The sequence below is a fragment of the Petaurus breviceps genome, unplaced genomic scaffold (genome assembly GCF_028583685.1).
Source record: "Petaurus breviceps papuanus isolate PSGF00001 unplaced genomic scaffold, PetGlider_PUasm1.0 91041, whole genome shotgun sequence".
Taxonomy (NCBI): Eukaryota; Metazoa; Chordata; class Mammalia; order Diprotodontia; family Petauridae; genus Petaurus; species Petaurus breviceps.
Genome location: NW_027187400.1, coordinates 9,012,677 through 9,037,380, shown reverse-complemented (window position 1 = coordinate 9,037,380; position 24,704 = coordinate 9,012,677). Strand labels below are relative to the sequence as shown.

Genomic DNA, 24,704 nt, shown 5'->3' with positions numbered 1-24,704 from the left:
CTCTCTGTCTCTCTCTCCTCTCTCTGTCTCTCCTCTCTCTCTCTCTCCTCTCTCTGTCTCTCTCTGTCTCTGTCTCCCTGTCTCTCTCTCTATCTCTCTCTCCTGTCTCTCTCTCCTCTGTTTCTCTCTCCTCTCTCCTCTCTGTCTCTCTTTCTCTCTCTCTCTGTCTCTGTCTCCCTGTCTCTCTCTCTGTCTCCCTGTCTCTCTCTCTGTCTCTGTCTCTGTCTCTCTCTCTGTCTCTCCCTCCCCCCAAAAAAACTGTGTGGTATAGATAGAGGATAAAGCATGGGACTGAGTTTAATGAGATGAAATTTAATAGAGATGAATTTAGAATCTTATACTTGGGTTCAAAAAATGAGCTTCACTAGTACAAGATGGGAGCTAAAAGGCAGTTCATCTGAAAAAAGATCTAAGGTTTCCAGTGGACCACAATTTCAGAATGAGTCCATAGTGGGATAGAGCAGCCAAGAAAGCAAGTATAATCCTGGGCTACATGGAGTGGCATAGCATCCAGGACTAAGGAGACGGCAGCCCCATCGCTCTCTATAAGGGTCAGAACACATCTGAGTGACTGTGCTCAGTTCTGGGTGCCACATTTTAGGAAGAGAGTATCCAGAGAAAGATACAGAGGGTCAGAGATTTAAAGCTAGAAGGAATTAAGAGGACAAACAACCCTGTCATCTTACAGATGAGGAAGCATGAGGTCAAGCCAAGAGGATAGTGTAGGCTGGGCAAGACAAGACTTAGGAGAGTGGGGATAGTTGTCTTTAAACGTCTGAATCGAACACCGTGGAAGAAGGATTAGACATGGGTAGTTTGGCCCTATAGGGCAGAACTGGATTAACAGATAAAAGGGGGGAAAGGGGAACGTTAGGCTTGAGGTTAGGAAAACAAGCAGAGTTAGTTGAAAGTAGAATTTGCTGGCTCAGGATGCAGCACGTGAGTCTCTTTTTCTGGGAGATCCTTAAGCAGAGGCAGGAGGATCACTTGTCAGGTACAATGTAGGGGGGATTCCTTTTTGGGTATAGGTCAGAATCAGGGATATTCTGGTAAATATTTAACATCTATTTGACTCTCAAAACAACTGTAAGCGTGACACACTTTTAAACTTAATCTACATTATTGTCATTTCCCCCAACATTTTCTTATGTCTAGAACTCAACAAAACAATAAACCAAGCCCTGATTTCTAGCATTTGCTGATCTCTGAGATGTAAATTCTCACACTGGACATTTAGCAACCAGCTCTCAAAGCTGGACATAGAGGCTCCTTCCAACTCTCAAATTCTGTGATTCTGGAATTCTGCCTTGGATTCAAATCCTGGCTCTGTTGGGTGAATCACCCCCTCTTCCTAAGCCTCAGTTCCTATCCAAGAAGATGGTTGAAGAAGGTGGGCTCTACCATCCTTTCAAGCCCTAATCCCAGAAAACTCTGTTCTCATATACTGCCTACACCTCAGGGAGTATGCATGTGGTTATAGATGCATAATAATTATAACAACTAACATGTACGTGTGTACAGCACTTTGGGCAGCAAGATGGCGCAGTGGATAGAACGCCAGACTTGGAGTCAGGAAGACCTGAGCTCAAATTCAGCCTCAGATACTTCCTAACTGTATGACCCTGGGCAAGTCACTTCACCCTGTTTGCCTTGGTTTCCTCATCTGTAAAATGAGCTGGAGAAGGAAATGGCAAACCACTCCAGTATCTTTGCCAAGAAGACCCCAAGTAGTATCTTGAAGAGTTGGACACAACTGAGACAATGGACCAATAATGTAGCACTTTAGGGTCTGCATAATGCCTTATGTATGTTGCCTTCATTTCAGCTTCAGAATAACTCTATGAAGTAGATACTGTAATTGTCCCCATTTTACAGATGAGGAGGTTAAGTGACTTGACTGTGGTCACAAAGTGATTATGAGTCAGAGACAGGATTTGAACTCAGGTCTTCCTGACTTTGAGTCAAGCTTGCTATCTACTCCAGTCCCTAGCTTCCCCTTAAGCAGTTAGCCTAGCGTGTAAACAACAGACCCAGGGACATTCGTAGCCACTCTGGGGCATTACATTCATAAATCCACGCTCCACAAAAGGACGGTTTTGTGTGGCAGTAACCCATGCCACTTCACACCGTGCTCTGTGTTCATCCATGCAAAGGCTGAGTAAATAGAGCTTGAGGCTGGTCTGTCCTTTGGAGGTATAAGCTCAGCCCTGGCATCAGGTAGCTGGACTGTTGGGGCTCCATATGTACCGTTAACTTCCTAGCAGGGCTCACATAGGAGATGGGACTTACATACCGCTGATCCTGCAGAGCTCATTAAGGATGGCGTCATACGCTGCACAGGAAAGAGACAAAGAGGTCACTATTCAGGGAGTGTCCTTCATGGTGAGAGGGCATCATGAGGAAATTACTTTGTAATTTTAAAGTACTATAGGAATACGAGTGCTTTCACTGAGGTGGGACAAATGCCTGGAAATTGGGACATGTTAGACTGAAGTTGCAACTAGGGTGGGGTGACTGAGGCTTTGTCCCTGGGGTCAACATGGGAGAAAGGTCCATTTCTTCAGTACTTCATGCTGCACAGGATGTCTGCCTCTACTCCCTTCTCCCTCCTGGTGGCAATCCCCTGAGATTCTCTTTGGGATCACACTTCTCTACTGGCTCCTAGTTTCTGGTTCTGGCAGTAGGAGTGACCCTAAAAGAAGTAGGGCAATCCTCATGCCACTGGGCATGGGGTGGCCTGGGATCAGTGGTGATATCGGGATGTGCTGGCTAAGGTGAGATTCTGAGGCCTGTCTGGCCCCATTCCCCTGTGGTCCTTCCTTGGCGACCTTCCTGACAATGGCATTGAAATATCTTAGGATCTCTGTCTCTGCCCTGGTACCACTGAATTTGTCCCAGGTACCAGGATTCCTGATGCTGGTGCTGGTGTCATGGTGGGGGTGAGGGTGGGGTTGGAAGTTCTAACAAAGGGAGCATTGATTGTGCCAGCATCTTCACTGGGGAGTTTTACAGGTCCTGGATGATAGAAAAGGGCTTGGTGAACATAGCAGCTAGCTGTCATCTGAAGACTTGGAATGGATGAAGCTGAAGGTTAATCATTCCATGCAAACATGTTTTGTGATAGGTTGGAGGAGGGGAGAGCAGGAGGCTTTGGGGGTGGCTCCTATAGCACTCCTCTCTTGTATTATTACTGTGATATGGAGGCAGCTAGGTGATTCAGTAGATAGAGCGCTGGACTTGGAGTCTGGAAGACCTGAGTTCCAATTCAACATGTACTAACTGTGTGACCCGTGCCAAGTCACTTAACCTCTCATCTATAAAATGGGAATAATGGTAACATTTACCTCCCAGGGTTGTTGTGAGGATCAAATGAGGGAATATTTGCAGCTCAGCACAGTGGTCGGCACATAGTAGGTGTACTGTGAATGTTAGCTGTGATGCTGATGACGCGGTGGTGGCTATCTGAGGGTGTCTGCATTGGGGGGATTTGTGGCCCACGATGTCCCAGCATTGCCCTCCTCTCTACCCTAACTCACTCGCTGAACATCCAGAGGAGAGGTGGCAGGAGGGCTGGCACGAGGGCCAGACCCATTCAGGTGCTGCCTGTGGGAGTAGCATGAGCCTTTTAATTTCCTGTGCCTAGAGAAGGATGTTTATGGCATCAGGACAATGTGCCAGAGAGATGATACTGATACTAAGAGCTAACATTCCCGTATTATCTCACAAGACCCCTGGGAAGCCCCCATTTTGCAGAGGGGGGAAATTGAGGCTCAGAGTGGCTAGGCGATTTGCCCAAGATTGCACAGCTGGTAAGTGTCTGAGGCAGGCTTTGGATTCAGGTCTTCTTGTCTCCAGATCTAGCACTCTACTGACTGCACAGGTCAGTCAACAAACATTAAGTGCCTACTATGTGACGGGTACTTTGCTAGCTGTCTCTAGCTGGGGCTGGGGAAGGCCCAAGTGAGAATGTTTAGCCAGTCCACTCTGTGGGGATGGGAACCTCTGGGAATGGGAACGTCTACTGCTCTGTCCTTTGGCAAGGTGGCAGGGAGAGACCATGGGTGGCTACAGGATGTGGGGGAGGCAGACCCAGCAAGGAGACCAGGGAAGCCGGGAGTGAAGACACAGTTGTGCCGGGGGGGCACATTAGCGGGTGGCTGTGTGTGTCATGCCCCCATGCGGCCCCTGGTCTCAGAGGTGCCTACCTTCACCTGTGAGGTCAAGAATGGTGTCATCTTCCCCTCGGTCATCAGAAATCACAGCCATGTATGTGCCCTTGTCTTTTTTGGACATCTGGCAGGAGTGTTGAGAACATGTATGAGAGAAAAGAAAATAGAAACCTGGCATTCAAGGCTCCTCTGCCTTCCTCGCCCTCTCTCACACAGCTGCCCAGCAGGTAACCTATGCTCCAGACAAATCAGGCAAATCCCATCCCCTACCTGGAGGCTTTAGGTCCCCTTCCAGAACGCCCTTCTCCCCATCTCTACCCACTGGAATCCTTCAGGGCCCAGGTCAATACTAGCCTCACTATCGATTTTAATACCAAGATTGGGATAGGACTGAGCCTCTAACTTCATTCATATGGGGAAACCCCAGGTGAGGAAATTCCTTCCCATTTGCACATAGTAGGTGACAAATAAACACCTGTTGAGTGACTGATTCAATGCCCACTATGTGCCAGGTGCTATGCTAGGTATATAAGACAAAAAAGAAGCAAAGAGCTCACGTTCGTGACATGTTCATAGACACACAGACTAATACAAAGAAGTTTCAAGAGAAAGGAAACTAGCCGGGGAAGTCAGAAAAGGTCTCTGAGGTTTTGAAAGCAAACAGGGATCTTGTGAGATCAAAGTGAGGAGGGAATGCATTCCAGGGACCATGGACTGGCATATTGGGAAACAGCTAGCAGGAGCAGAGAAGTGTGGGGGAAGGCAAGAATCAATTTGTTAAATGCTTTGCTGTTTTCAGTCATGTCTGACTCTTTGTGACCTCATGTAGAGTTTTCTTGGCAAAGATCCTGGAATTGTTTGTCATTTCCTTCTTCAGTTCATTTGACAGATGAGGAAACTGAGGCAAACAGGGTTAAGTGACTCTCCCAGGGTCACACAACTATTAAGTGTCTGAGGCAGGATTTGAACTCAGGTCTTCTTGACTCCAGACCATGCATTATGGCACTTCCTAGCCACCTCCTGTTAAATGCTTACTTGATGAAATAAGTCTGGAAAGCTGTCTGGGAGCCTAATTGTGGAGGGTCTCAAATGCCAGGCTGAGGAATTTGCAAGCCTTCTGGAAGCAACAGGGAACCACTGAAGATGTTTGAGTAAGGGAGTGTCGTGGCCACATCTTTGCTTTGGGAGTGAAGTCTTCTGTGACCTCTTCGTAGACAGTAACCCCTTCCTTTACTAAGTTCCTGGGGAGTATGTTTGCCTCTCCTAGACATTTGTCCTATCCTTATCTTTCTCTTTTCCTCCGTGTCTTAGCTCTCTTTGGGCCCCCTGTGAGTTTCCTGGGGCAGGGCCTTTGCTTTTCCCCTCACCTCCCATTCAGGGCCTGGACCCAGGGTTTCTCTTACAGCACCAGTCAGGAAAGATTTGCTCAACAAGTGAGTCCAAGAAGTTCAGAGCTGGGGGCCTAGAGGACCTGAGAGAAAAGGGAGGAGAGGAGAGGCCAAGCAGACAGCAGCAGCTGCTGCAGAAGGTGGACAAGTCAGTTCTCTTCTCTGGGACCCAGTTACCCAGGCTGCAAAGCTGTGGGGGTGGGGACAAACTGGATGAACCCCAAGGTCCAGCTCAGACATGCCAATTTTACGGTTCATCACCAGCCAGCCAACCGAGGACTTCTCTTTTTTTTTTTTTTTTAAACATATTAACAGAGGAATGCTTCTTTCAAAGGTATGGCAAGGAAAAATAAACATACCAACATTTCCTCCAACACCTAGAGGCCTCACTCACCCTTGCACCACCTTATGCTCTGGGCAGTGGAAGAGGATAAGATTCACAGCCTAGATCAGTTCCTATATAGTACAGTCCCAGATTCCAAGTTCCAAGCCCCCATGGGCCTGGGGTCCAGGTCCCTGGCTTCTCGGGGCCTTCCTGCTGGGCTGGCAGGCTGCACATTTGGCCTGGCATCCTAGCTCCAAGGTCTGCACAGTCTACCCAGGGATGGGAGGTGTGCTGCATTTATTTTGCATCTTCACAGAGGTTCTTGATCACAATTTGCTCTAGAACCCAAATTTAGACCTCCACCCCTGGAATTTAGGAAAACAAAGAAATGGGATGTTTTTAAAAAAGTCAGTGACTTCCACATTTTCATAGTCCCAATTCAGAAGCCCCCAGGGGATGGAAGGGAAGCTATTGAAGGTGTCATTGGATTTTGAGCAAGAAGGGACCTTAGGGGTGGTCTCATCCTGCCTCCTCATTTGGCAGAGGGGGAAAATGAGGCTCAGGAAAGGGAGGGAATTTGAATAAAGTCACACAGATAGAAAGAAGTAGAGCCAGGATGTGAGCCCAGATCCTTTCAACTTGAAATCCCAGACTGTCTGCTGCATGGGCCTCTGAGGGGATGATGGGAGAGGCTGGGTAAGGAGCCTGTGACACATTCTGGTGGGGTGGGGTGGGTGTGAGAATACAGACCTTGGAGGAACCTGGGGATCAGTGCTCTCCCCTCCCTCGAAGCTCCCCACCTCCATCCCACCCAGCTGGGCCTCTGTGGAACTCCCCACCAGCTAAGGAAAACATTCTGGACCCAGAGACAGAGGACTCATCACAAAGAACAAGAGCCAGGATGAGGGGGGAAGATTCATGACCATTTTTCTTCCCTTCATAACTGCCATATTTGCTCAGCTCCTTTTCAGGAGAAAAGTCAGCAGCAGTGAAGCAAAAGGCTTTTTTTTAAAAACTTTTTTCCAGAAGAGGAATCATATTTCTTTCCTAACCAGACCTCCACCAGCAAGATTTCTTTGAAGGCCACAGGGAGGCCTAGAAGGGGGAATTAAATGTGATCAACTTTCAATTCTAGAGACACACAAGGCTCATTAAGTCACTTAGCCCTGGTATCATGGCCTAGAATATTTGAGCTGGGAACCCTTAGAACACAGGATGTCAGAGCTGGGAGGGCCTTAAGAACACAGAACATCAGAGGAGGGAGGGCCCTTAGAACACAGGATATCAGAGCTGGGAGGGCCCTTAGAACACAAGATGTCAGAGCTGGGAGGGCCCTTAGAACAGAAGCTGTCAGAGCTAGAAGGAACCTGAAAATACAATTCTTAGTGACAATTTAGACCAAACCCCTCATTTTTACAGAGGAGGAAAATGAGACCCAGAAAAGGGAAATGACTTGTCCAAGGTCACACAAGGAGTTAGAAGCACAGCTAGCATTAGTACTTAGGTTATTTAACTCTACTTACCCTGTTCTTCCTGATTCATCCCATTACCAGCCTGTTCATACCCTAGCTCTAGCCCCAATTCTTTGGTACCATGTTTACCTGTGGAATCACTAGAACGCCAGCCCCTGTCTCAGCATTGTACTGGCCCTTTGGATTCTCCTTCTTCTGAAAGATCCATTGAAATCGAGACTCCTTCTTGGTGTTTGTTACCTGGGGAATGAGAGAGAGCCCACAGGACATGAGTGAGGGCTTCCCTTCAAGGAAGTTGTGTCTTCTCTTGTTTTATCTGGGAAACTCCATCAATGAGAGCACTGTTCCCCATGCTTGGTTTTTAAGAACAGGGCAAGACAGCAAGCTCATTCTTCTTTATTTGATGGACTCATCTGGCCTTTAGCATATGCCGTTCTGTGCTACCCTCTTCTGGGTTGGGTCTTGGCTGTCAGGCAGTCCTTTAAAGTTCCTTTGAGGTGGGGCCCCAACGCCTCATATCTCTTAGTCCTCACAGTGCCTACTACATAAAAACAAAACAAAACAAAACAAAAAACCCCAACAACAAAAACCTAGATCTCCCTATCTCCACTTAGGCTGAAAGTGCAGAAGCCATTCTCAGACCTGGTTCCACAGTCTCAGACTCCAGGTAGCTGGGAGTATATGTCCACACCCGGCCTTAGTAAATATTTGTTACTTGTCATATCAGGAATTTAGACAAAAGAAACCTCTAAATCAGCAGTTCTTAATTAATCTTTTGCTCTCCCTATCCCTTTGGCAGTCTGATGAAACCTATGGACCCAGAATCTAAACACACATACACATTATATATACATATAATACATACATATACATATGTAACACATATTCTTTTTTTTTTCTTTTTGGAGGGCAATTGGGGTTAACTGACTTGCCCAAGATCACATGGCTAGTTTTTGTGTTAAGTGTCTGAGGCCGGATACAAACCCAGGTCCTCCTGACTTCAGGGACAGTGCTCTATTCACTGTGCCACCCAGCCACCCCGACACATATTCTTTTTTTTTTTTTTAAGCAATCAGGGTTAAGTAACTTGCTCAAGGTTACACGGCCAGGTGTTTCTGGGTGGGTGCTAAGTGTCTGAGCCCGGATTCAATCCACATGTCGTCCTGACACTGGAGCCGGTGCTCTTATTCGCTGTGCTACCTGGCCGCCCCGCGACACATATTCTTAATCGAAGGAAATGCTAAACTACAGAGGTTAATTAAAATAAAAATATAATTTTTCTATCCAAGTTCACAGACCCCCTGAAATCTATCCAAGTGTTTACTATGAATCCATTTTAAGAACTTAAACCTGTTCTATGATATAGTTGAGAGTCAATGAAATTAATTAAACAATAAATCAATCCACAAGCACTTTGTTTACTTTGGGTCAGTCGCTGGCCAAGGTGCTGGTGACGCAGAGACCAAAATGGTACTATTCCTGTGCTCAGGTGGCTCAGAAAGCTTCGAGGTTCATGAGGCAGTTTCCTCCCAAACATCTCTTGGGGTAGGGGATAGCAATGAGAACTGACATTTCCACGGTGGTTTAAGGTTTTACAAGATGCTTTTTTATATTATCTCATTGACTCCTCCTAACAGCTCTGTGAGGTAGGTACTAGAGACAGGGAATGGACCTGTGACTTTATTGATATTGGGAACTTTATCATGAGGAAACTCCCTTTATAGGTATTATTATTCCCAATTTATAGATAGAGAAACTGAGGCTCAAAGAAGTTGTAACGCTGCTTCTTTCCTCTTGGGAAAGGGACCATAAGACAAATTCTCTATCCCTTTAGCCCCCCATCTTTTTTTTTTTTTAAAGCAATTGGGGTTAAGTAACTTGCTCAAGGTTACACGGCCAGTTATTTCTGGGTGTGGTGCTAAGTATCAGAGCCTGGATTCGATCCCAGGTCATCCCAACTCTGGGGCCAGTACTCTTACTCACTGTGCCACCTGGCTGCCCCATCTAGCCCCCCATCTTGTGGTTTATTATACCTCATTGCCTTTTGGAGAAGTCCTTCTCCAAGTTAGCCCCCATTTTACCCTGGGGTACATACCTACTTCATCATATCCAGGGAAATCCTATTGACCTTGAAATAATTCCTCTCCCACTCCCCCTTATATTGACCACTTCCCTTTATGTGCTCAAGAATCCCCTCTGCTTTATAAAGGGGCCACCCCGTCACATTGGATTGAGGCAGGAGCCCCTTGTTCTCCCTTAGATCTTTCCTGGATCCTGCCCTCTTCCCATTACACCCTTTGGCATTCTTTCCCCAATTTTGCTTATTGTTGTTGAGTTGTTTCAGTCATATCTAACTCTTTGTGAGCACATCTGGGGTTTTCTTGGGAAAGACACTGGTATGTTTGCCATTTCCTTCTCCAGCTCATTTTACGCTGAAGAAACTGAGATAAACAGGGTTAAATGACTTGACTTGCCCAGGGTCACAGAACTAGGAAGTTTCTGAGGCTTGATTTGAACTCATGAGGATGGATTTTCTTGCTTCCAAGTCCTGTGCTCTATCTCTTCTCCCCCATTGCTGTTGTTTAGTTGTTGCAGTCAAGTCCAACCCTTTGTGACCCCATTTAGGATTTTCTTGACAAAGATACTTGAGTGATTCACCCTTTCCTTCTCCAGTGGAATAATTTTGTCAGGCAATCAGAAGTTAAGTGACTGGCTCAGGATCATACAACTAGGAAGTTTCTGAAATTGGATTTGAACTCAGGTCTTCCTGACTCCAGGCTCCACTGAGCCACTACCTGCCTCTTCTCCCTGATTAGCCTGGTTTATAACCCCATCATCCCTCAAAGAATCTCTTTTTATCAACTTCCCTCATTTTCATTTCAGGGCTCCGCATTTTCCTCACCCTGAAACTTGCCCACTAGGTTCTAGGGGGAATTTCTTCCACCCCAAGGGCACACTCAGATATGATCTCCCTCCTGGGAACATATACATTACTCCTCTCCTCCTAGAAGGTGTAAGGACAAGTCCTTGAAAATGGACTCCTCTCTTCCCCTCCCCTCACCAGGCACTCCATCCAGGGAAGTCAGTAACATCAGTTTTCTGGATTGTAGGTTCAGCCAGGCCTATTTGGACTATTTCCTAGACTGGATTATAAACTAAAGAAAGTAAATTCTTTTCCTGGGAAAAAATCCACAGTTGATTCCCTAATTAAGAGACAACAAGAAGGACCATTGGGTTTAGATGGAGAAAATCTTTGTTTCCCACCCTGAAACCAGAAAAGGGAAGAACAGGGGCAGAAGTGTTATACTTGCCTTGCAAGTCAGAACGACTTCACATTCTTCAGTGATCTTCCACTTCAAAGGTTCCACAAAATGAGGACCTGCCAATACCCACATGCCCATGCCCATTAGAGCTGGAGGACTGCCTTCTTGGCATCAATCAGTCCTGGTTGGCCTCTGTATTTTAGTACCCACATATCACCCCCATCTTCACTTGAATCTGCTTTGTTGAGGCACTCCGGGTTCTGGGACCACCAAGAATTAAAGCCCACACATAAGTAAAAAAAAAAAAGTAATTGAATGGATTTGTGACAGATTGTTGAATAGAACTGAACTGAAGGGAATTTTCTCAAGCCTAATAACAGGAACCTGATGTTCAGTAACTATTCACCCACCACCATCATCACCCTCACCCCTCACCATCACTACCATGTTCCTTCAAGACTCAGCTCAAATGACATCTTTTTCAGAAGACCCTTTCCAGTTCTTCTAGGTCCGATGCCTTCTCCTCTCAGGTTACCTTGAGTGTGTCTTGTTTATATTTATATTTATGTTAGTGTTGGCTTTCCCTTGAAGGCAAGGACTGTTTCTGCTTTTTTTTGTATCTGTAGTGCTTGGCATGGTGGCTAACACATATTAAATACTCAATAAATACCTGATATAGTATTATTAATCATATCAAAGAAAATAATGTAATAATGATTATGTTAAGGCTATCATAGGACTATAAATCTGGAATTAGAAGGGACCTCAGAGGCCATTCTAAATCAACCCCTTCATATTATAGGTAAGGAAACTGAGGCCCAGAGAAGTTCATTCACTTGCCTAAGGCCACGAAGCTAATAAATATCAGAGGTGGCATTTGAACCCAAGCCTTTTGACTCTGGAATAACAACATAGGTTGGCTTTTTCCAAGCAGTATTCCATAGATGGCTGGTAGTCTGCTGGATGTAAAATTTAGGATCCAGTGATACTTTCCCTTTAAAATACTAAATATGAAATTGTGTACTTTAACAGACAAGTGACCCATGATTTTTTTGGTGTGGATATTCTCTTCAAAGATCCCTCTGTGACTCAGTAGATGGTTTTCAAGAGTTGCTGAGTCCCAAAAAATTCCATCACCCAAGAGCCAACTTGATGCTCTTACCTTGTTTTCTCTTCCAGTCTCTCCGTTTGGCGGCTGAAGCCCTCAGAAGTTTATCAAAACCTGTGAAGGCCCAGATGGAGGGGAATGCCATTAGCCAAGTTGGAGGACCTCAGAACAGGAGGAGCAGAGAACATGATTGCAACCAGTGTTCTAAATCAGAAGGCTGACTGTAAGCTCCTTGAGGGCAGAAGGTTTAGTTTTTACCTTTGTAGGCTGAGTCTAGTACAGTGCCTGGCACAGAGTAAGTAAATAGTAAGGGCTTGTTGACTGGATCTGAGCTGAATCTTTGCTCTGAAGGAGCAATCCTTTGCTGGGAGGAAGCCTGGGCAATCACAGGGATCTTCCTGGGTGGGTGAAATCAACTTAAATCCCACTTTTGTCTTCTTATCCCTGGCACAGTGCCAGGCACATGCTAGGCTCTTAATAGACACTTGTTGGTGGATTTCTCATCAGCTAATGCATTACAGTTGACAGATGATACACCTGGCCATTCACTTATGAGTTAATACATTAGCCAGGAGCAAAGACCTTAGTTCTCAGAAACATTTTGGTCATTAATTGTCACTTTGGTGACACCTAGCACCCTAGAGGGCTTTGGGGAGGTGGGGAGCTCAACTTTATCTCCTTCCCAATTTTACCAGGGCAACCTTGCTCAGAGGAGGGGGGTGGCATGGTGGAATGGAACTTGCCTTGGGAGAAGCAGAGGCAAGCTGGCCCAGGTGAAGTGGAAGAGGTTCCAGGGGACCACACAGGATGCCTGGGAGGTTGGGCTTGTCTCAAGGGTTGTAGAAGACGGAGGGAGGGAGCACCTCCATCCTCATAGATTTGTTGACATTTCTAATATGCCATGAACAATCCCTGCAAAAATTCAGCTTGGAGTGTGTCTGCTCTTACTTACTGTCATCAACCAGGGCCAGGGTGATCTGGTTCTTAGCTTTTCCATCCTGGAGCTGGGCTGTGTATGTCCCCATGTCTTCATCAGAGAAATTTTGAATAGTCAGCTCCACAAGTCCCTTTTCTCTGTCAAAATTGATTTTGTGTGTCTGGGAAAACAAAACAGAGTGGGAAAAAAAGGACTTCAGTGGAAGTTATGAGAACTGGGTTTGAGTCCCATTTCTGCAACTTACAAGCAAGCAACTTTGGACAAAGCATTTAACCTTTTTAAGCTTCAGTTTCCTCATTTTTTCAGGACAAAGGGTTGAACTAGAAGGTATCTGAGATCTAAGTTCCCTCCCCCTTCACTTCAGCTTCAGGCACAATTCAGCTAACACTTATTAAGAACTTGCTACATGCAGGGAATTGTCTTGGGTGCTGGGGACACAAAACCAAAAATAATATGCTCCCTGTCCCTCCCCCTTCCCCTGTAGCTTATAGTCTGTTTAATACATGTGTTGAATTGTTTAACATCTATTCCAGAGTAAGAACTGCATTGCATTGCATGCTAATTGTCAGACTACTGTATATGTAAAAAGATTCCTCCTTCCCCACAGCTCACACACCCCAAATTAAACCAACCCAGGTCTTCTGATTCCTGGTCTAGGCTGGTTTCTGTTATTCTACACTGCCTCTGTGCTGATCTCTGTTAGTGCCCAGGCAGCAAAGGGAATGGGGGGGGGGGGGGGAGTTGGAGGAGGGGAAGCTGTGTTTAGGAATTCTGAGCACATACTTACTGGAGAGCTGACAAGCTCTTTGTCATTGAAGATTAAACGCAGCTGAGCTGCCGGAGATAATGTTTCAACCTCCAGCCACAGACGAACCTCTCCCTGGTCAAGGATATCAATGTTCCAGCCGGATATCAGCTTAATCACTAGGGAACAGAAGGAAAGGGCGTGTTCGTTTGGCTCTGCCATCCCTTCCCTCTCCCTTCCTTCTCCTATTCCTCCTCCCTTATCACCTTGATACCACCTTGGAGCTCATCCTTAGCATTCAATAATTAAAATGCTCTTGGAGGACTTTTCTAAGTTTAGGAGTCCTGAGCTCCAGACCAGGGATTTCAGCTTCAGAACCAGGCCCAGTGATATCTTTGCCCAGGACATGCTCTCTGAGTCCTGAGCTGGACAGTTCTCCACCATATACTCACCGGGGTTTTTGATCTCATGGCTCAATTTCTTCAGCTTGTCCAGTTCTAGAGCAGGGAAGAACAAGGGGGAGATCAAATTGAAGTCACAAATCAATGGCCCAAATGCATCATGGCTTATAATTTGTCAAACGCCTTCATATGCATAATAAGACCTCTCCAACCTGGAGAGGTCTCCATCTTTTTTTTTTGTTTGTTTGTTTTTTGGATGGGGGAAGGCAGGGCAATTGGGGTTAAGTGACTTGCCCAAGGTCACATGGCTAGTAAGTGTTAAGTGTCTGAGGTCAAATTTGAACTCAGGTCCTCCTGACTCCAGGGCCGGTGCTCTATTCACTGCACCACCTGCACCACTGAACCACCTGACTCTTTGGATTTTCTCTACCATTCTCCTCTTATAGGGACCTTCTCTGCTCCATATCTTCTCTACTCTACCCTTTTCAATTTTCTTTTTATGTGTTGTCTTCCTTCATTAGAATGCAAATTCCTTGAGGGCAGGAACTAGCTTTCTTTTTGTTGGAATTTGCAACTCCAGCTCTAAGTAGAGTCTAATAAGCACTTAGCAAATGTTTGTTGATTTGACTTAAGGGAAAGAGTTTGCAGTTTGGTATAGAGTTAGGTCCAAATCCAGGACCTGATACTTGCAACCTGTGTGACTTTAAGCAAATCATTTCGTTTCTTGGAGCCTCTGTTTTCTCATCTGTGAAATAATATGATTGGATGAGATGTTCTCTAAGGCACTGTCTAGTCAGTTCTGTGACCCTGTGTTCTAGTACGATCCTCACAGAATCTCAGAGTTGAAAGGAACATTAGAATCCATTTGATCCTACTGGTACCTGAACAAAAATCCCCTCTACTGCCCTTCCATCAAGTAATCTGCTGCCTTTTTTGGACACCTCCGGTATGGAAAGGGTTCCCAGGAGAATAGGGGGAGGACTCACCTGAAGAAGCCTGTTCCACTTTGGAATAGTTCTTCCTACCTGCCTACATGTCCATTGCTTCTCGTTCTGCCCTCTGGGCCAAGCATTTCTCTCCTATGTGATCCCTCCTGAAGTACTTGAGGACAGCGATCATGGCCTCTATTGACTCCTATTCCTACGAACCTTGCTCTGCCAAATCTTATTCTCTCAATGCTAAACATTCCCAAGGGATCTTTTTGTGACATGATTTTTTGGCCAGTCCTTCATAATGAATGACTTGGAGTCAGGAAGGCCTTAGTTCAAGTCTGTCCTCAGATACTAGCTGTTTAACCCTGGGCAAATCACTGAACCCCATTTGCCTCAGTTTCCTCATCTGTAGCATGAACTGGAGAAGGAAATGGCAAATCACTCCAGTATGTCTGCCAGGAAAACTCCAAAAGGGGTCACAAAGAATCAGACACAAATGAAAATTACTAACCAATAACAACAAAAATCATCCTGGTTGCCCTTTCCTGGATACTCAGCTACCTATTAATGTCCTTCAGAAAATTGGTACCCAGAACTAAACATGGTCTACTCTAGATGTGGTCTGACCAGACCAGATTACAGCAGGACTGTCCCATCTCCAGTCCTAGACACTGGGTCTCAATTAATGCAGTCTTGGGTGGCCTTGACTTTTTTCTGGGCTTCTAGACTCATATTAATTGAGCTTGACATTCACCAAAATGCTCTGTCAGTCAGGTGTCACAGTACTGAACTAGAGTCAAGAAAATCTAAGTAAAGATCTGGCCTCAGATACTTATTAACTGTGTTAACCTGGGCAAGTCACTTAACCTCTTTCTCCCTCACTTTCCTCATCTGTAAAATATTGATAATAATAGCATCTACCCTGCAGGGTTGCTGTGAGGATCAAATGAGATAATATTTGTGAAGTGTTCAGCACAGCACATAGTAGGTATTATATGAATGTTCACTATTGTTATTATTAGATCTTTCTCAGATGGACTGCTATGCCTGTTGTGGAGGGAGGGAAGTATAAGAGATAATATTTGTGAAGTGTTTAGCACAGCGCATAGTAGGTGTTATATGAATGTTCACTATTGTTATTATTAGATCTTTCTTAGATGGACTGCTATGCCTGTTGTGGAGGGAGGGGAGTATAAGAGATAAGAAGTGTTTAGCACAGCACATAGTAGGTGTTATATGAATGTTCACTGTTGTTATTATTAGATCTTTCTCAGATGGACTACTATGCCTGTTGTGGGGGGAGGGGAGTGTAAGACTTTACATTGATCACTATTAAATTTCATCTGGTTGGATTTGGCCCAGTGTTCTAACTTCTTGAGATGTTTTTTTTGGATTCAGATTTCTGTCATCCAGCATGCCAGCAGTACTTTCCACCTCTGAGTCATAAGGATATCATCTATTTCTTTATTCAAGTCAATGACAAAAATATTAAATCTATTAAGATGAGATCCCTGGGGCACTTCACTAAAGACCTTAAAAGTTGGTACTGATCCATTAATGACTACTCTTTGAGTATGACCATTCAATCACTTCTGAATCCACCTAAGAATGTTATAGCTGACTCCATACTGTCAACAAAAATAGTATGAAGTATTTTGTTAAGTATTTTGCTAAAAATGTAGGTAAACTATATTCATATCATTCACCTGATCTGCAAATTTGTTTATCTTGTCCAAAAAAAAAAAAAAGACAGGAGATCAGTCACATATTAATGATTCTACTATCTTTTCCTTTATTCAGAGCTGTAACTAAGGTGAAAGGCTGGGCTTTTGCCCAAGGGTGCTAAAATTTATAGGGTACTGACATACTACCCAGGGCATGCTTCTTTCCTCTGGTGACTGAGCCTCCCCTCCCATCTCCCCCTTTGCCATATCCTCCTCAGTGGCTGGTCCTTTAAGTCATATAGAAATCTGATGGTTTTCTGGGATGCACATCCTCTATCCTAGCAGCCACATCCCTTGCTCCTTGCATTCCTGCCTGCTATGTGCCTCCCTCTTGCCCCAGGCACACACATTTCTAGTTATATCTTTGCCTTTAGTAATGCAATCCCAATCTTTCCAGGAATCCTTATAACAACCCAGAAAAAGAGGCAGTTCTAGTAACATTATACTGTATTCTCCTCCTGGCCCTATTCCTGACTTCCTTTGGACATCTAAACCATGCCCTTACTACTGTTGGCTTAGCTTGGATTTCCCTGAGTGCCAGGGACCTCCCTGCCCTGGAGCAGCCCCCCACACCCAAGGCCCTCACCATGGAATTGCCCTCAGCAACACCTCTACTTTTCTCACTGATGAGTTCTTCCTGGACCCTCCGTTTTGTGAAGGGGCTGGGCTGGGCTGCCTTCACTCTCCTCCTGGTCCTACTGCCAGTCACTTCTGGTCTTCAAAACCTTGCCCTGTGTCAGCTACCTTCATTCTCTTCTTCCTACTACTCTCACTTTTCAGCTCACCTTTTAAAATTTTAACTAATTAGAATGTAAGCTGCCTGAGGGCAGGGGTCATCTTTTTTTGCTTGTATTTCTATTCCTAGCACTTAGTAAGAGAGGGCACTATACCTGGCGCATAGTAAGTGCTTCATAAATATTTATCGCATTTCGCTCATTTTCATTATCTCCATTTTACAGATGAAGAAACTGAGGCTGAGAGTGGTGAAGTGGCCTGCCCCGCATCATGCAGTGAATTAGGGACAAAGTTAGGACTAGAACCCAGGACTCCTGAGAGCAGACACTTAGGGGATCAGTGAGTCTGCCAGACTGAAAGCCAATTGTTCTCTCGTAGAATCACGTGTTATAATTGGAAGGAATCTTGAGGGTCACTGAGTCCCACTCCCTCATTTTATAGACAATGTAGGGAAGGGACTTGCCAACGGTCAGACAGCTGGCATTCCAGTCAGTCAGCGATCATTTATTAAGCACCTAATGTGTGCCAGACCCTGGGCTAAGCATTGAGAATACAAAGAAATGCACAGGACAGTCCCAGCTTTCAAGGAGCTCACAGTCTAATGGGGGAATTGTTCAGTCGTTTTCAGTCATGTCTGACTCTTCACCACTCTGTTCGGGGTTTTCTCGGCAAAGATACTGGAATAGTTTACCATTTCCTTCTCCAGCTCATTTTACAGATGAGGAAACTGAGGCAAACAGGGTTAAGTGACTTGTCCAGAAACACGCAGCTAGTAAGTGTCTGAGGCCAGATTTGAACCCAGGAGGATGAATCTCCCTGACTCTAGGCCCAGCTCTCTGTCCACTGCACCACCTATCTGCCCAAAGTGGGAGTCCACAAAGCATCCTGAACCAGGCCAGCATCCTTTCCACTACCCCATGCTATCAGGGTTGGGGCAGCTTACCTTCCTCAGTCAGAGTATGACTTGCTGAGATGTCTTCATCTGTGTCTGTGACTGTCACTGAATAGGTTCCCAGGTCTTCTTTGCTTGGTTCCTTCAGGATAATCTTTGAACTAGAAGGGATGGAAGGAAGGCTCCATGATTAGGCTCTTGGACACCCAGAATGATCATTTCCCTGGGTTCTCAAACACATCCCACTCTCCCTCACCTCAATCTCAAGGCACCTTAGCTGGCTCTACAAAGCCATGAAGGCAGTGTGGTATAGGGGAAAGTGTGCTTACTTCGGAGTCAGGGGACTTATGTTCAATCCCTGGCTTTCCAACTTATCAAATGGCCTCTGGCAAATGCCTTCCTCTCTCTGGGATTCAGTATGCCATCTATCAAATGAAGGGATCGGGCCTTGGAGATTTCTTGTAACTCACAATCTATGATCCTATCAAATAGGACCTCAGGATGTAGAGCTAGCAAGGACCTCTGAGATCAAATATTGAAGAGCCATGGCTAGCAATTTTGGAGCCTTGGGCAAGAATGAAAGGTACTCTCAAATCAACCTTGGAATTCACTATGGAAAATGAATGCAAGAAGTAAATCAGGACAAATTTAGTTGAGCAGGATAGACAATTAATAATAATGGCTAGCATTTATATAGCATTCTAAGAATTGCAAAGTTCTTTATAAATATCTCATTTTTTATCTTCACAACAACACTGGGAGATGGATGCTATTATCCACATTTTATTTTGTTTAGTAATTTTTCAGTCCAACTCTTCATGGGGTTTTCTTGGCAAAGATATCGGAGTGGTTTGCCATTTCCTTCTCCAGCTCATTTTACAGATGAGGAAACTGAGGCAAACAGGGTTAAATGACTTTCCCAGGGTCACATGGCTAACAAGCATCTGAAGAAGATGAGTCTTCCTAACTCCAGGCCCAGCACTCTATGCACTATGGTACCACCGGGCTGCCTGCCCCAAGTCTCTTACAGTTAGTTCTAAATCCTCTGAGTTTATGAGTCTTGAGTTCAGAGATCAAATTGAGAGTGAAACAAAGACCTGTTAGAATTTGCCAACAAAAGGAGAGTAAGGTAACATAGGCCCATCTAGAACCAGTCAGTTCTCATCTCTGAGCCTTAGCTATCTCATCTGTAAGATAGAGGTTATAATAATGGCACTCCGTACCCCTCCTCCATCTTCTCTCCCTCCTTCTATTCCTTCCCCCAACTAATGTGAGGATATGGTGAAATAATATAGGAAATGTGCTTTTATAAACTATAATGTGCATAAGATTGTGGCAGAGTATTTATTTTGCTATAAGAAATGATGAGAAGGATGGTTTCAGAAAAACATGGCAAGACCCATATGAACTGATGCAAAGTGAAGTAAGAAGAAGCTGGAGATGATTGTGCATAGTAACAACAAAGTTGTAATGATGATCAGCTGCGAAAGTCTTGGCTACTCTGACCAATACAATGATCCAAGACAATTCAGAAGGACTCATGATGAGAAATGCTCTCTGCCTCCAGAGAGAGAACTGATGAACTCTGAGTAGCTAACTGAAGTATAATTTGTTCACTTTCTTTATTTTTCTTGCTTTTTTTGGAAATGCAGCTAATATGGAAATGCTTGGTATATAATTGTTCTATTGCTTGCCTTCTCAGTGGGTGGGAGAGGCTGTGGGAAGGCGAGAATTTGGGACTCAAAATTTAAAAAGAAAAGAATGTTTAAAATAAATAAATAAATAATGATATATATTTTTAAAGATATATGAAGTGGCAGCTAGGTGGCACCATAGAAAACAAGAACCCTAGACCTGGAGTCAGATGTTAGATTAAATCCTGCCTCAGATGTTTCCCTATCAAGCTGACCCAGATGTGAGCTCATCCAGGGCTTGCTGGACAACAAGACAGGGATTTTAGTCTCAGGATGGTTCTTTAATTCTATGTCTACTTGGGATTTCTGATTTGCAGCCCTCCTCTTCCCTCCACCCTCCGTAATTATTCTTCTAGCATGGAAGACGGTGCCATATTTCTTTGCATTTAATATTCTGGATGAACAATGCCCATGGATGAGTCCCTGTGTGCCTGCTGTGTTGGCTCCTGGAAAGGAGGGACCCTGTCATCCTCATCCTGTCCTCCCTACCTTCCTAGAGCCTAATGCACACAATGGGAGTTTGATAGATGATGTAAATAACAAGACTGGATTTTTCCATTTCACTCCTTGTTTTTTGTGCTGACCTATTCACTGATGCTTGAAACCCAGGACTGGACAGACAAAATAAAAAAAGACCTGTTTCAATAAGATTAAATAATAAAGTCATAGGATGGTCAGAGATGGAAAGGACTTTAAAAGAGAAGACAGGAAGGCTGGAGAAGAACTTAGAATATAAGTGTTGAAAGAGATACTAGATTTAGAACCTTGGAGTTCATCTCATTCCATTTCCTTCCACCCTCCACCCCAATTTGTAGATGAGGAAACTGAGACCCAAAGAAATGGTATGACTTGCCCAAGGTCACATGTAGAAGAAGTGTTTGAGGCAGGATTTGAACCTGTGTCCTCTCATGTTGAAATCAGCCCTCTTTACACTGTGATCACCCTGCCTCTAACAGAATAGTTTGGACTGGAAGGGACCTTAGAACATAGAATGTTCAGCTGTACATAGAAGGTCAGTTACTAGAAGAGACCTTAGGGTAATACAGGGTCAGAAGGTGTTGTGGCAGCCAAAGGGACAGCCTGGGCTGGGGTGATGGGGAAGTGGCTGGTTTCACTCTTAGGAAGCTGGCTGATGATGCTCCTGGTCTCAAAGAACTGGGGAGAGCTGCTCTTTCATTTCCTCCCTAACCCTTGTTTATTAGGAGACATTTCTCTGTTCTAAGGGTTGATGACTGGTCATCTGGGAAATGGAATAGATTCAAGAAGAAAGGAGCAAAGGGCAGTAAGGGGCAGGAATTATGGCTACTGCCTATCCTGGGAGGCCAAGGATGAACAGGTCTTATATCAATAAGGTTTAGCCCAAAGACAGAGAGAGAGGCAGGGCTATGTCAACAAAAGCCAGTGGTCACGTAGTGATGGTGAAGAACAGTTAAGGCAGGACATCTGGGACTGGTGACTGAGCTGGGAAGAATGGGGGGAGCTAACGCTGTGAGCATGAGGATGAGGGAGGAGAGGGGAACATGGATTGATAAATGTAAAGGCCACTGTTCCATCGGTAGGACTTGGGCTGTGTGTGCAGCAGATCCAAACCTCCTCACTTTTATCCAGAGCTGCAGGGGCTCAATAAAGGACTTAGAAACCCAGGTTTCCTTTAAGTTACTTTATGTCCTCAGAAGGGAAGGTCAGGGAGCAAGAGGAAAGCACCTGAGAATACAGAATGCTGGACCTGAAAGGGACCTTAGAACAGAGGCTATTAGAGCTAGAAGGCACCTTAGAATATATTCTATGTCAGGTCTGAGAAGTCACATGTCAGAGCTGGGGGGGGCCTTAGAACAGGTTATGTCAGAGCTGGGAGGACCCTTAGAACCCAGAATGTCAGTTGGGAGGGCCTTTACAACACAGGATGTCAGAGGTGGGAGGGGCCTTAGAACACAGAATGTCAGAGCTGGGGGTGCCTTAGAACACAGGATGTCAGAGCTGGGAGGGGCGTTAGAACATAGCATATCAGAGCTGGGGGTGCCTTAGAACACAGGATGTCAGAGCTGGGAGGGGCCTTGGAACACAGGATGTCAGAGCTGAGGGTGCCTTAGAACAGAGAATGTCAGAGCTGGGAGGGCCCTTAGAACACAGGATGTCAGAGCTGGGAGGGCCCTTAGAACATAGAACATCAGAGCTGGGAGGGCCTTAAAACCCAGAATGTCAAAGTTGGGGTTGGGGGCTCAGAGCACAGACCATCAGAGTAGGATGAAACTTAGGACATAAAATATTAGAGCTGAGAGGGCCTTTAGCAGAGAGGATGTCAGAACTGGGAAGGATATCAGAATATAGGATGTCAGAGCTGGCAGTGTCCCTTGAACACAGAATGCCAGAGCTGAGAGGGCCCATGGAGCAGAGACTGTCAGAACTGGGAGGGGTATTGGAATATAAGATATTAGGGCTAGAAACCATATTATCAAATCATGTAACACAACTCCCTTATTTTATAAGGATGGAATGGAGAGTTAGAGACTCAGGTGCCTCGCCCAAGGTCACCCAGCTGGGCAGCGGTAGAGCCGGGACTAATTTCCCTACAGGGGTGGTGACAAAGAGCTGATGGGCGAGTCGCTCCCCACATATACCTGCAGACATCATCTTTCACTGTGATTCTCTGGGGGTCTGGAGGCCCCTTATAATCCTTTGCCCATTCAAACTCAGAGGAATCTGGAGCCTCCGGGGCCTCAAAAGCCATGAAAACAGAGCCTTCTTCATCCACACCAACCTTGATCTCCCGGGCATCTGAGGAAAGACACAATAGCTCAGTCTTCCATGAGCTGCACTAGGCCCCACACCAGTCAGCATTCATGCTCCCAGGCACTGCTTGCGCACAATAGCCAGAACCACACACCAGAAGGAACAAAAGGAAAGCCTGGGACCTCCCTCCCTCTCAAAGGCCACAGGGCAAGTCACTGGTACAGTCAGTAGAAGAACCCAGGCACACCGGTTCCCAGCCCAGTGCTTTATGTATTCAGCCATACGGAGGGAACGGGGAGCGAAGTGAAGAGGAGAGGGGAGGAAGCTCAGAACTCCCTTGTAGAGGATGGAAGAATTGGAGACTCAGCATATATTATCAGAGGATCCTCAAAACCCAGAGTATACACCTTGGATGGGGTCTAAGAGTATGGGATGTCTGAGACGGGAGGGACTTTAGGGCACAGAAGGTCTGAGCTGGCATCTTATTACACATAATCTCAGGGCTAGGAGGGATCTTAGAATATTGGAGCTAGAAGGGGCCTTAGAACATTAGAGAAACCTCAGAACACAGAATATCACGTGTAGGAGGATCTTTAGAATATAGTATCTTAAATATGAGGATAAGGGGGTAAACCTTAGAACACAGAATGTCAGAGCTAGAAGAAGGAGCCTTAGAGTGTAAATGTCAAATCTGGAAAGGGTCTTAGAACATAGAACGTGTCTTGGGGGGGGGGAACCTTAGAATGATAGAGCTGGAAGGGATATTAGAATATAGAATAGGTAATAGACTCATTGATTTGGAGCTGCAAAGACCTTAGAGTCAGCTAATCCAACTCCCCCAACTCCTGCTTTTTTACAGATGAAGAAACTGAGACCAAGAGAAGGACTCCTTGGACTGGGGGAGAAGGAGAAGCCAGACTGGGTCTAAACATGGGTTGTAGATAATTCCCAAAGTGAATTTGGAGAGGAAAATATGAAATGTAGAAGAAGATGGGGGCAAGGGGAAAGTTAGGAGGTGGTATGGTGTGTGGAGGTGTTGGGGTGGAGTTTGGAAAAAGGAAGGGAACAGGGAAGGAAGATGTATATAGAGTGGGGGGCAGAGGAGGGGGACCTTGACAATGTCCTCAGTGTGACTCAGTGCCTTGCTGCCTCAGATAACAGCCTTCCCAGTCTTGACCACCCCCACCCTTAATCTGCTCTCTTCTAGGCCCCCCTACCTGGTTTATCTTCCATGAATACAGGGTCAGAGGGCAGAGATGGCTGCCCTATCCCAGCTGAATTCACAGCTTGTACCTGAAACTTGTAACTTTTTCCTGGCTCCAGATCTGAAACCTGGGGAGACCAAGAAAGCTCTGTCACCGATAGCAGAGAACCAATTCTCCATCCCCAGGAAAATGCCCATGATGTTAATGAAGTGGGTGAAAACCAGGTGTCCTGTGGGCTGGGGGCATGTAGGGCCCTGACCTGCTGCAGTACTCTCACTGTGTTATGGCCAGATGTGAAATGATTGAATCTTGTTTCCTTGCTCTCCATGAGAGCCATTAGCTGCCCCAAATGAGGGCACTGAAGACTAATGATTTAGTCATAGACTTATGTATACAGGTAGGACTAAAAGGTACCTCGGAATCCAAAATGTCAGAACTGGAAGGAACATTGGAATATAGAATGTTAGAACTGGGAGGGCCCTTAGAATCCAGAATGTCAAATATGGAAGGGATATCAAAACACAGAATATTAGAGATGGGAGGGGTCTTAGAACATAGGATGTTACCAGATATAGAATGTTAGAGACGTGAGTGACTTTAGAACATTGATTCTGGAAGGATCTTAGAACACATAATGTCAGAGCTGGAGGGGACATTAAAACATAAAATGTTAGAGCTAGAAAGGACCTCAGAACAAAGAATGGGGAGGGAACTTAGAGAACATCAATACTAGGAAAGAAATTAGAACACAGAATTATAAGAAATAGGAGAGGCCTTAGAACAGAGAATATTAAAAGTGAGAGGGACTTTAGAACATAGTATGTCAGAGCTGGAAAGGTTTTGAGAACACAGGATGTCAGAGCTGGGAGGGCCCTTAGAACACAGAATGTCAGAGCTGGGAAGATTCTGAGAGCACAGGATGCCAGAGCTGGGAGGGCCCTTAGAGCACAGGATGCCAGAGCTGGGAGGGCCCTTAGAACACAG

At 45.3% G+C, this 24,704-nt stretch overlaps 1 protein-coding gene across 3 annotated transcripts in view; it reads right to left on the bottom strand.

Moving 5' to 3' along the window:
* MYOM3 (myomesin 3) overlaps nt 1-24,704 on the bottom strand; it is an 86,560-nt gene that overhangs the window by 11,555 nt on the left and 50,301 nt on the right. For all 3 annotated transcript variants that reach the window (XM_069079419.1, XM_069079421.1, XM_069079422.1), the window contains 11 exons: nt 23,733-23,847; nt 22,404-22,560; nt 18,143-18,252; nt 13,860-13,904; nt 13,450-13,586; nt 12,678-12,822; nt 11,780-11,839; nt 10,666-10,733; nt 7,484-7,594; nt 4,206-4,293; nt 2,294-2,332 (listed from right to left, as the gene is read on the bottom strand). In XM_069079419.1, the coding sequence (XP_068935520.1) occupies nt 2,294-2,332; nt 4,206-4,293; nt 7,484-7,594; nt 10,666-10,733; nt 11,780-11,839; nt 12,678-12,822; nt 13,450-13,586; nt 13,860-13,904; nt 18,143-18,252; nt 22,404-22,560; nt 23,733-23,847 (1,075 nt within the window). The remainder of the gene's footprint in view (nt 1-2,293; nt 2,333-4,205; nt 4,294-7,483; nt 7,595-10,665; nt 10,734-11,779; nt 11,840-12,677; nt 12,823-13,449; nt 13,587-13,859; nt 13,905-18,142; nt 18,253-22,403; nt 22,561-23,732; nt 23,848-24,704) is intronic.